The sequence below is a fragment of the Chelon labrosus genome (genome assembly GCF_963514085.1).
Source record: "Chelon labrosus genome assembly, chromosome: 18".
Lineage (NCBI taxonomy): Eukaryota > Metazoa > Chordata > Actinopteri > Mugiliformes > Mugilidae > Chelon > Chelon labrosus.
Genome location: NC_140351.1, coordinates 17203693 through 17215016, shown reverse-complemented (window position 1 = coordinate 17215016; position 11324 = coordinate 17203693). Strand labels below are relative to the sequence as shown.

Here is an 11324-nt window from a genome sequence, read left to right as displayed (position 1 = left end):
TCTTAAGAAGATCAAAGGTATCAAGGCCTTGGACAGACATGAGAGGAGAAGCCTCTGCAATCTGCTCCCCATTCACTCCCAACAACACCAGCTAAGAAAAACAAGGCTTTTCTCTTTGGGAAATCCTGGAAAGCATCCCAGACAGTTTTTCCAACAAGCAAACACTCTGGGATTTCCCAACCCCTCTCCACAGGGAAATGACATGTTTGTCATCATGTTGGTTGTTAGCATTCAAAAGCTGAATGATCTGCAGGTGTTTTTTTATTTAGCTTAGAGAGCTAAAGTACCTCTTGGTCTTGGATCCAAAAACTGGACGTGACTTGAAAACTTAAGCAGCTGTGCTTTTTAAAAATGGACTCAGCAATTATTTTTTAAGCAACCAAGTGGATCTGATTAAAGCTACAGTTCTTGGTCATAATTCAACAGGACGTGCTTTAATACACAAAATAATTATGTTTGTTGACTTGTCCATGGTATCTGTAGGGGATATTTCACCCTTGAGCCCATTAGAGCAAATATTAATATCAGCATTTCACAAGTCCAAACTTTGGCTGAAGTCAAGTGAAGAATCTGCTGCTGCGTTTCCCAGCATGTTTTCTCCAATGTAGCCCAGCAGCTCTGTCAAGGGGCGTCAAGAGGCCCCCTTCTTTGCACCCTTTGATCGGAGACTTCATGGATGTCCACGCTTGCTTTTGTACCTCTACCACTTGGGGCTAGGATGTAATTACTACTTTATATTCATTATCTGTATCTTAGCAGGTACTCTTCAAAAACGAAGAAGGAGCTTGCAGCGTGCTCAGTTTTAACGAGTCGAAGTTCAAAGAAGGTTCTCATCGGAACATACAAATACACAAATATTTGCACAACAACGTGATCATCTAGAATGAACTGTAGACCAGCGGACCAGCATGATTCGGGAGAGGTCAGCTCTCTGTGATGGTTTGTTGCTCTTCCTAGCGTCCTTACCTCTCTCTTTCGATCTTTGAAGGACGAACACAGACCACTGCCACCTGCTGGTAGGGAGGGTAATGCCCTTTCTCACGGATGCAGAATGCTTGTGCTAGCTGGCCTTTGACTGTAGTCTTAGTGTTGTTTTTTTAAGGGCAAACTTTTGGTCCAGACACAGATGACGTATGCCGACTTCCGATGGCACCTTGGTGTGTCTGTACTGTGTACTTTACTGTGTAATTTTGTTGACTGGCTAGATAGTGATTTTGTCTGCTGCGTGCTGCATCTAGAAACGATGCACGGTACAACTGAAAGAACTGAGCTTTGGAATCAAAACCAGCAGAAAGATGCTAAAAAAAAACATTTAAAGCATTTTCTGCCAGTAGAGAAGCAGCTTCATCAGGCTTGTCACTCATTCTTCCACTTATCCCAAAATCATACCACCATTCTGTAGTCTTTCCCCTTGAACACAATATACATATCTCATATATCAATCACACATAAAATTGCTAATAAAAATAGACTTCTAGTTGGAAATCTGTGATTTAATGAAAGAAGGATTTATCTAAAGAGGAACTACCGGCTGCACTCGTATTTCCTCATAAAGCTCATGAATTTACGAGTGTGTCAGAAGGACCGAGAGAGCCAACAGTGATTACAATAAACCATAGAGGGATCATCAAAGAGTGGGCAGGAGCTGGAAGACTCACTGAGGTCTGTGGCTGAAAAGATCCACTCGAAGTTCTTGGCGCGGTGGAGGCCCCTTCGAGGGACCTGCACTGAGTCTTGATCTGCTCGTTTCAGGACTGACTGATCCGTCGGCGGCTTTCCTTCAAAACAAGACGTGTTTCTTCATTTCATGCCTGTGACTTTTCACTTTTGTTTCATTTTACAGCTTTCCCGTCTGAAAATTTCCCTCTAGCCAGACAGATCTGTGAGTATTTTTCTGGCAGCATCATGATTACACAGTGATTTGCCTACTCTGTAGTCATTTATATCCCTGTGATACTCCAGCACTCCTTAACAACAGCGAGATATGCTGATTTTGATGGATCTCACTCCAAAGACTTATCCGAGCTTAAGCAGTAATTTAGAAATCCCTAAATTAAAAATCACTTTGAGTTAAACCAAGCATCCAAAGAACCAATGCACAGTATCTAATTTTGTGACTTTTTCAGAAGGCATTAATCCTCCCAAATGGGAGCTGACAGGATATCGCGTGCTATTGTAGCACACCAGATACCTCAGGAAGCAATTACCATGAATACATTTTCTAATAAACTTGTACCCATCAGATGATAAGCAATTAAACATGCGTAATTATGGTTTCCATACAGTAATTTCTAAGCTGATTAGGTTTGTGTGCTTTACAACCTGAATGGGTGAATATTAATAGGGCTTTGGTTTGGTGTTGCTGGTTAGCGGTGGCAGCTCATCAGCGAATCATATGCAAATGAGGCCTCAGGAAGTGCATGAAGTCTCATTCCCGGCTATTAGAACTGTCAGGGGAGGGAGGGACACGTCAACGGGCAGCACACACACACACACATACACACACACACAAATGAATATGCATTCACACGAGGACACACATAGTCGAGGGGTTGGAAACGACACATTCTCCACACTGCGTCTGTCCAATTCCTCCAGTGTTACAGTTTATTTTATAATCTCTTAGCTCAATATTTAAATAAGGAATAACATGGCTGGATCAAAACTGATATATTTAGTTTACTGTTGATATATATATTATTCATGATCAACAACTGATGCTTTTTAGAGTAAGTAATAAACCGCTGAGATACCAACAATATCTGGGTTGCCAGGTTGTGACAGAATAGACCACCTTTAGTCGGTGTTTATGACACTTGCACTTTGGATCATTACTTTATAGATTATTGGCAACACCAGATATTAATGACTTATTAACATTTATTGTTGTGGAGTTTACCACTGATGAAGTAATTTCTGAGGATTAGTTTGGAAAAGTTGGAATAAAAAGATTTTTCCTGCTGTGGGAACATTGCAATTGTAACATCTGCTCTCGAAAGCGTTAGTAAATGATTGTTTGACAATAAATTTTCACTATTAATCATATACACTCACTTAGTTCGGTTTATTTTTTTATTTAACTGGGATAAGGTCTCACTTTTAAAAGAGGCACAGGGTCAAAATGACTTGAAATAGTAATAGTAATGTATTATCGGCAGTCCTGATATCTCTGTTTCCAGTCCAGAATAGGATGAGCTAAAACACGTAATACTAACATAACATCAAACCAAGTAATATCCTGGAGCTTTTATTTTGACATTACTCTTACATTAACATCCTTAAAAGTCTCCCTCAAGAACATCAGGTTTACGAGGTCCGGAGACAGATGCATGTCTGAAAGCCATCATCAGGAAATGGCTGAAGACAGAGGCAACCCAAGTGGATTACTGGGTTGAAGCAATGGAAAATATGGAGACGGAGACGCTGACTTTTTCATAGATTCTGGAAAACCTGGATTGCGTTGCACTGATTTTATTTCCACGGGATTTGATCCGTTTAAGTCACCCTACATGCGTTTGTTCATTTCTCACAAAAACATTAAAATTATAAAAGTGAATATATGCAGGAAAACTGCAGGAACAAAATAAAAGCGATTCAGCTTCATTTAGGTGACGGTGGCAGGGAAACTCCCCTTTAACGGGAAGAAACCCTGAGCTGCTCGTACGGGGGGGAGCCCGTCTGCTTGAGACAAGGCAAAAAATAGGGAGGAGGGGGAGAAGAGAAGGGAGGAGGGAGAAACAAGCAGATTAATTCATACAGGCATCCTTTAAACATGATACAAGCTGATGCATGGGGGACTGAGAGTGGATATAAAGGACGGATAGAGGCAGCATTCAAAGTATTAATTGTAGCAGAGTAGATGTTATAAAAATGAACAGGAGCACAGAGGCATGAAACTACCTCAGTGACAATAGCAGTTATATTATAGGTGAGTAGGCTGGCATGATGTATATACGTATTGTAATAGGCAGATCAGAGTAAATTAAGTGGGTAAGATATAGGTGAGAATAAATAACTGTAAGCAATGTAAAATAGTGAGTGGAAAGCTACATCCTTCAGTCAATATTGATCAGACCGGACTCTGACTGCCTGAACTTTCTCCTCTCCTCCTAATATTGTGAGAGGACCTCAGCGGGTTGAAATACATGACTGATTTCATATTAAATCCTCAGCCGCTCTCTGCGCCGACAGGCCTGGTGAACCAAACATTTCATCTGCGCAAACCTGGGAGTCTTTTCCCGGATACAAACCCTCCGGGAGCGCCGTGCAGCTTTTTTCTTTGTGACTTTTCCGAGGCTACCATTCGATGAAATGACTTTGGCTGCGAGCAGGTGAGGGGGGGGCAGCATTCTCAGCCTTCCTATTTGTGTTTGTGTGAGCGCGGCATCAGAAATAACATTACACACCAGACAGCGGAGCAGTAGAGTCTGTAGGGATTTATTATCAATCTCACACAAAATATATAGTTCTCATTGAGGCTCTCGGTATTCACTATATAAGGATTCATAAAGTCATTCATTGTCTATACACGGAGGGAATAATCTGCAATGTTGCACAAAATGTCACAATATACCAGTGATGGAGGGACGAACAAATTCAGCAACAATCCCGATATAAGTTCTTCTTAAATACATCATATTATTACTACTGATATAGGATGACAGTATCTTTAAATAGAAGCAATAGCTATCTCAGTTGGTATATTTCACATTTAATATTAGATCTTTATGTAACTGACAAAAAAAAAAAGAATCGATACAATGAGGAATAGAAAAACAGCTGATATGTCGCTATAATCAGGATCTGTGAGGCTTTCTCAGAGTCAGAGAATCTGAAAGGTTAATACATGAGTGAGATGTCTGGACCCAAAGTACAACAATACACAACATCTGCACATGTGATGCTGGGTACAGTGATTCAGATCATGGAGGAGGAGCTACATCGATTCATTTAGAGGATATAGTCTGTACAATATTGTGGTTTTTACAGGCAAGAACTTCATCTGCTTTACATGTTGTCATAATGAAAGTACTATAGCTGCGAGTGGGACTGAATAGAGGATTGGCAAGAAATGTATTGGCAACAATCTTTTACTTTTTTGAGGAAAAATGCCAAACGTCTCAGATCTGTAACTTTAAGAACTAATTTTGAACATTTTCAAGACTAAACCGAGAGCTGATTAAATAGTCTTCTTCGTGTAGTTTACTTTAAATGCACCAATTGCCATGTTTGCACATCTGTATCATTTATTCTTTCGACAGTAGATGGCCTGTTTGGGAACAAAATTCTTCACTTGACATCACATAAACATCTCGTCAGTGGCACTAGAACGGTATGTTCAGGAACAACATCACAGTTACGGAGGAGCCGGGGTTCATATTGACAAAATAAGAAAAAAAATCTACACATCGGATCAGGCCCCACCTCGTATTTTTCCGAATTGCTAAAACAAGACAGATCGACACTCTGAAATTTGCGAATATGGATCCGGGTGAGATTTCCTGCACGACATTCATAAGTATACAGTATATATAGCGGTGAAGAGGAGGAAGAGACAGAGGAGGAGAAGGAAGGGCAGAGAGAGATGTCAGTCTTGAGTGGGCAGAGGAAACCGGTGCTCGCCGAGCGAGAAGGAGGTGGGGTGGGGGGGGCGGGGTGTGTGTGATGCCTTCACTGAGGAAGCGCTTTCAGGATGGCGTTCACCTCCTCTGCCACGGCTGTCAGGGCAAACTCGAACTGCTCCTGAGGAGGAGGAGGAGGAGGAGGAGGAGGAAAGGATGCAGGGAAAGAAAAGGAGGGATAAAGTTTTAGTGTGTGTCCAAGTGTGTAACACCTCAGGAATGCCATTTCAGAATGATTGGCAGCTCCTGCTCCTCCGTATCTCCTGACCCTGCCTAGGATGTGCTTGGCCACCGACTTGAGGTGAAGGTGAAGCAATCTCTGAGCTTTCAACTTGAAGTGCACGAGCAGCCGGCAACGCCATCGATCCAGCCAGGTGTGTCTTAAAATGGAGCTTTTGAGTCAAGCTGTCTCTCGGCTTTTTCTGCGTGTGTGTGTGCGTGCGTGGATTTGTTTGTGAAACCGACTCATAGTTCTCCCAGAGGAGCGCAAAAGGGGCTGATTGATGTTTGCCCCATGGACCTGGTGTTTTTATATTCCTCTCCTCTCCCCAGGCTGCAGGCCACAGGGTCCTCTCACAGAGAAAAGGTACGTAGGAGTTTGGAGGGAACAGTCTTTAGATGTGTCAACACACAGCCTGCCATAGTCTGGCCTGAGGATAGGCTAAATCAATACAGGGGAGTCACTGGTGGCCGTGCCTTTCGCTTTGCTGTGGAGATTATCTGGAGTGTTTTCTATTTTTATTTGTCTTCTGAAGTTGTGATGGGGCCAGAAAATGTGTAAGAACATCCATCTCTACCTATATCTAAATCCCACGTTGGGTGTAAAGTTTTGTGCATTTAAAAAAAAAAAAAAGAAGACACTTTTAAAATCTTATTTTTGTGGGTATATGCCGTGTTGTTCACATTTACACCACTGGGGGGAGATCAATCTCTGCTCCACAGATCAGAGACGGGATCTAAGCAAGGCACGCTGTAATTACTGCATGTTGATGTTTGTCAAAAGGAGTAACCAGAAGAAAAAAAAAGGGGGGGAATTAATTTTTTCTCCCGAGCTCCGTCCCAAAATAAAGTGGCAACATCATGAAGGGGAGGAAAAAAAGATAATTGGTTGTCCAATCCTTGAAACCTAACTCTAAATTTCATACCTCATTACAATCTAATTTCTGTGTAGGCCCAGCACGAAGCCACAAAGTGGAATCAACAATATTCCAATATAATTTCACTTAGACTTGTCAGAAACGAAAAAAAAAAAAAAAAGACGGAGTGCTTGGTTTCTGAACAGAGCGGGGCTGAGAAGGAAGCAGCATTAATGAACCACCTAGGAACACTGGAGTCTGCAAGCAAGCAGCTCTCATAAATATTATCGCCCAGCGCTGCATGAGGTTTGCTGTTATTATTATTATTATTATTATTTCTTCCAATTACAAGAGAGAAACAAAAGAGACTTCCTACCTAATATTTGCATTAGTGGAGGAGAGGAAATGCTTTGCACACGCCCTAAACTATTCTCTGAAACGATGTGAGGTGGAGGTCCCTCTGTGATATAGACTGAGACTAAAGAGTGTGAGTACTAGCACTGATTAGATACAGTACTAGAGAGACATAACATCTTTCACAATTGTCTAATTTTTAAAGGCCACAAACAGACCAGAAGTAACTAATCTTCGTCTATATTTAACTGTTTTAAACTGTTGCTTGGACAAAAGAAGACATCTGAGGGCAACACCTCGGGCTCCTATATATATCAGGATGCAAACCGGTTCCATCCTGTTATGTTTAGGCAACAGAAATGATCCTAAAATCCTATAATGCTGCAGTTTTCATCCAAAATATATCCATCAAATATCTCCTCTCTGCGTCTTGTGATAAATCTGGAGTTATTATCTTCCAGGACAATGTTTTTCTAATCCTGAAGCAGTTATCAATTACACCATCATTTCCCCTGATCCCGTGCACATGAAGTAGACAGTCCTATGTTTGAATGACTGCAACCCCCCACCCTGCACTTTACCTCCCTCCCTCTCTCCCCCCCTCCATCCTCCCCCCACCTCTCCAACTCAAAGCCGGGGACCTTACCTTTGTCTGGACCATGCCAGCTCTCTGGTCTCTCAAGTGCTCCAGGGTAGCGGCAATATCAATCTCTTTAGCACCTGCAACAGACCGAAAATTGGACTGAGTTCAAAGCAGCGGAGTAATCCAGCTCACATCTGTCAATCTCTCTTTATACTGGGCTCCCTTTGGAACAGCGCAGCGATTGAAAATTATTACATTCATCCCTCGAAAGACTTGGACGAGAGCCACGGACTGTTTCTCGATAAAATATGCAAGAGGATATTTTTGGGGGGTTTGGGATATGTGAAATAACGCAGTCAAAAACATTACACACCGGCTGCTCTGTGAGGCTCGTATTCAAAGATTGGTTCTAACTAGAAAGAGCATTTTGATGCAACGCTGTCGGAGTCAGTGTGAGTGTGTGCAGGCGCGTAACAACCAACTCTACTTAAAATGATTTATAGCAGCTCTACAGCAGTCATTCTCGTGGTTAACCTGTGCAACAGTTGCCTTCAACAGTGATCAGCCGCTCTGAGGTTGTGATGTTAATCTTGGAAATCTCCTTCTACGTTCAGATTTGTGGATTTCAAACAGCACGCCAGAGCTCATTTGAGGAAGATGCAGGAGGAGATGCAGAGAGGAAACCCGGAGAGGGAGAACTCTCAAGATGTTTTTGAAAGTGAGGCAGAGAAAGGAAGCAAAGGAGATGGAGCGGGAGAGTGAGTGCATGTATGTATGTGTGTGGGTGAGAAAGAGAGAGAAAGTGGGATTTAATGCAGCTGGACTTTGCACTCAAAGTACTCCAGTGCTCCGACAAGACTTTCATGTCTGAGATGGGCTGGATTCCAAAGTTAAGCTGAAGAGAGGCTCTCTGACCAAAGGAGAAAAAAAAAGCTTTGGAGAGTGAGATTATGTACGTTTCATACATTTGGCTGCAGAGCAGAAAACAAAAGGTTAAAAGAGACCGACTGGCACCTTTCATCACCACGGACGAGAGTGCATTCGTCACTGAACTACATGAACTCCATCAAGACGGGTCAGTCTTATTACTGTTTTACTGACAGTGTTAGAGGCTAACGCTAACCCTAACCTGTTCTGATGAGGCTGGATCGCAGGAGGAAGGGCAGGCAGGGAGCGAGGGGAAAGGGCGGAGGTCAAAGGGCAAAGGGCAGGCTAAGCTATGGAGGGCTTTAAGGTGACGTAAGGCGGCCTTTGCAGGAACCCAGCTCCAGCGCAACAATAGACGTTTGAGAACTGGAGAGCTCAAAAGAATTCAAAATGATCATTCTGCTTAATGATGCTCTTCCTAAGCTGCGGCTCGGGTTTTGTTGGCGCAGAAATTCAGCTGGAAACTTCTCACAAAAGCCTCAGACTTAGAAACAAATCAATCTTCATACACGTAAAACACAAAGATCCTTTCCTTGTTACAACTGTGAATTTTTCTTTTGGCATTAGCACCAAATTACTGTGATTTGTCACCAATTGTATCTGAAAATTGCAGAAAACAAAGTGCAAATGCACCTTGAAGCCTGAATTTCTAACATAATGCCGACGTTCTGCTCAAATTTGTGTAAAACAAGAAAAAAATACCAACAATTTTCAGGGGGAAATTTTAAACTGTGGACTGTTAAGAATAAATCAATGATAAAATCAAAGAAGCGCAATATCCCCCATTAAATATTAAATATTGATTCAAACCGCTGGAGCAAATTGCGGCTTTTTAAAAATGTATTTTCACTCTAAACATTTAATTTCCATGCATGTGCAATCTAAATTCATGTTGCAGCAGTGATGCAGGTCAATACGGTGTGAAGGTGGCTTAAATAGATAATTACTAATGTGGGTAGAGGTTTCTTTTTCATTTCCCTTTTCTCTGTTTTCTCTTTGTTCTGCTCCCTCCATGTCTGCCTCTGTCTTCGCTGCCTCTCCAGGCCTCAGAAAAGTCACCCTCTAATGCATCCCCAAGACCCTCTGTGGAAAATGAGAGGCTTTAGCGTTGCCAGGGCAACACTCGAACGCAAGCAGAAAGAGTGAAAGGGAAGCCATTGATCGTTACCTTTAGCCATCCTATTGAGGACCATGTCAATCAGAATGTAAGTCCCACTCCTGCCAGAGCCGTCACTGCAGAGGGTCAGAGAGACAGAGATCATTAAGGTGGCAGGGTGAGACGCTTTAATCGCAGAGTGTTTTTCTTACGAGGAAACAAATTGCTCATTTACATCTGCTGAGAGACTGTTGAGTATATTTAAACACAAATAAGGCTACAGACGCACACTAGTACATTTTTGCGTAAAACATGACATCACAGATAAAACAGAGTATTTATAAAGCAAAAATCAATAATAATCCTTCACTTTCTTGCAAAAATAGATCTGAATATTTGATGTTCAAATAAATGTGATTATGTTAAACCTTTGCACATGAGTGCATGTGTGGTCTTGAGACTTGCTCGGCTATTGGAAAGAGGGGGAATGGTTTCTAAGGCACGCTGGGGACAAAGGCTTTTAAATGCATGCACCTCAGGAGCAGAGGAGAGGTTGAGAGGCCAGGGGCGGTTCGAGAACAGCTTTTGGAGAGCCTTGCTTTTCCATTACTCCAGAGATAGCCCCATGAAAAGCCTCCCTTTGTGCCCGCCAGCCATTCAACGGCTCTGCATGTTAATTGCAAACAAGGCGTGGACATCTTTCTAATAAAGGCAAGGCCAATAAAACAGGAGAGCGGCCTGAGCACCACAGCTTCATTAATCCACTGCAAGACACTCAGTCCATACAGCTCCCTCAGAGGGAGAGCAGGCTTACTGGCCCCATGCATGACTTAACAGGATGTGACTATTAAAAGTGCTCGGACAGATACCTGGTGTTTAATGCAAACCAATCAAGGCCAGTTAACTAACTCAACCAAATGGGAAATGGAAGTGTCTTTGGCTATTTACATAAGGACACAGTCTGTGGAATAAACAGCAGCTCCAGTGGACCCAGATAGTAAATGGACTGAGCGGCTTTAAATAAACAGCCTCTCCCCCTCCAACACACAGGCCACGACAAACACTCTCTATCTCCATTCAGCGGGGTCATCCACTTCCACAAAGTTCAAATAGTTATACTTGCCTGCAGTGAACAATTATCGGGCAAGATCGACCCCGGTAGCACTTGTTAACCTTTCTGAAATAAAAAAAAAGAGAGAAAAGTTGATGTTATTGCGAGCTCGGCGGCGGGTTGTGTTAAATGCTGCTAAATCATTTCCAGGAAACAGGATCGATTCTTTTTGCACAATAATAACAGCGATAATTAAAACAAATGTGACTCGTGAGAGACTCCTGCGCCGCGGCCCGGGCAGAATTAACGGCAGCAATAATCTAAGGAACAAACGCAGCTCAGAGAGAAAGAAAGAGAGAGAGAGAGGGAGAGAGAGAGAGACGCTGCCTCCTGTCAATCAATCACTTTAACATGAGCGCGGAGAGAGAGAAAACCGTGTCGCACCACCTGAATAAATTGAGCATCATTTCAAACAGCATTATTGTGACATGTGGGTGATGAATGTGGCGGTGTGACGTTGTGACTGTCGACCGCCGACGCATTAACCCTGGCCAATTATGGATGTTATACACCACAGGCGCGGCGAAGGCCAACGAGGCTTTTCACACCCCGCTGT

General features: G+C 42.7%; 1 protein-coding gene across 1 annotated transcript in view; it reads right to left on the bottom strand.

Moving 5' to 3' along the window:
- Positions 1 to 5670: 5670 nt before the first annotated feature.
- Positions 5671 to 11324, bottom strand: part of ptprn2 (protein tyrosine phosphatase receptor type N2) — a gene marked incomplete at its 3' end in the record, with an annotated part of 118515 nt that continues 112861 nt past the window's right edge. Inside the window, exons 19-22 of the mRNA XM_084566781.1 lie at positions 10781 to 10834; positions 9730 to 9794; positions 7698 to 7771; positions 5671 to 5742 (exon numbers count right to left, since the gene is read on the bottom strand). Coding sequence (XP_084422907.1) covers positions 5671 to 5742; positions 7698 to 7771; positions 9730 to 9794; positions 10781 to 10834 — 265 coding nt within the window. The remainder of the gene's footprint in view (positions 5743 to 7697; positions 7772 to 9729; positions 9795 to 10780; positions 10835 to 11324) is intronic.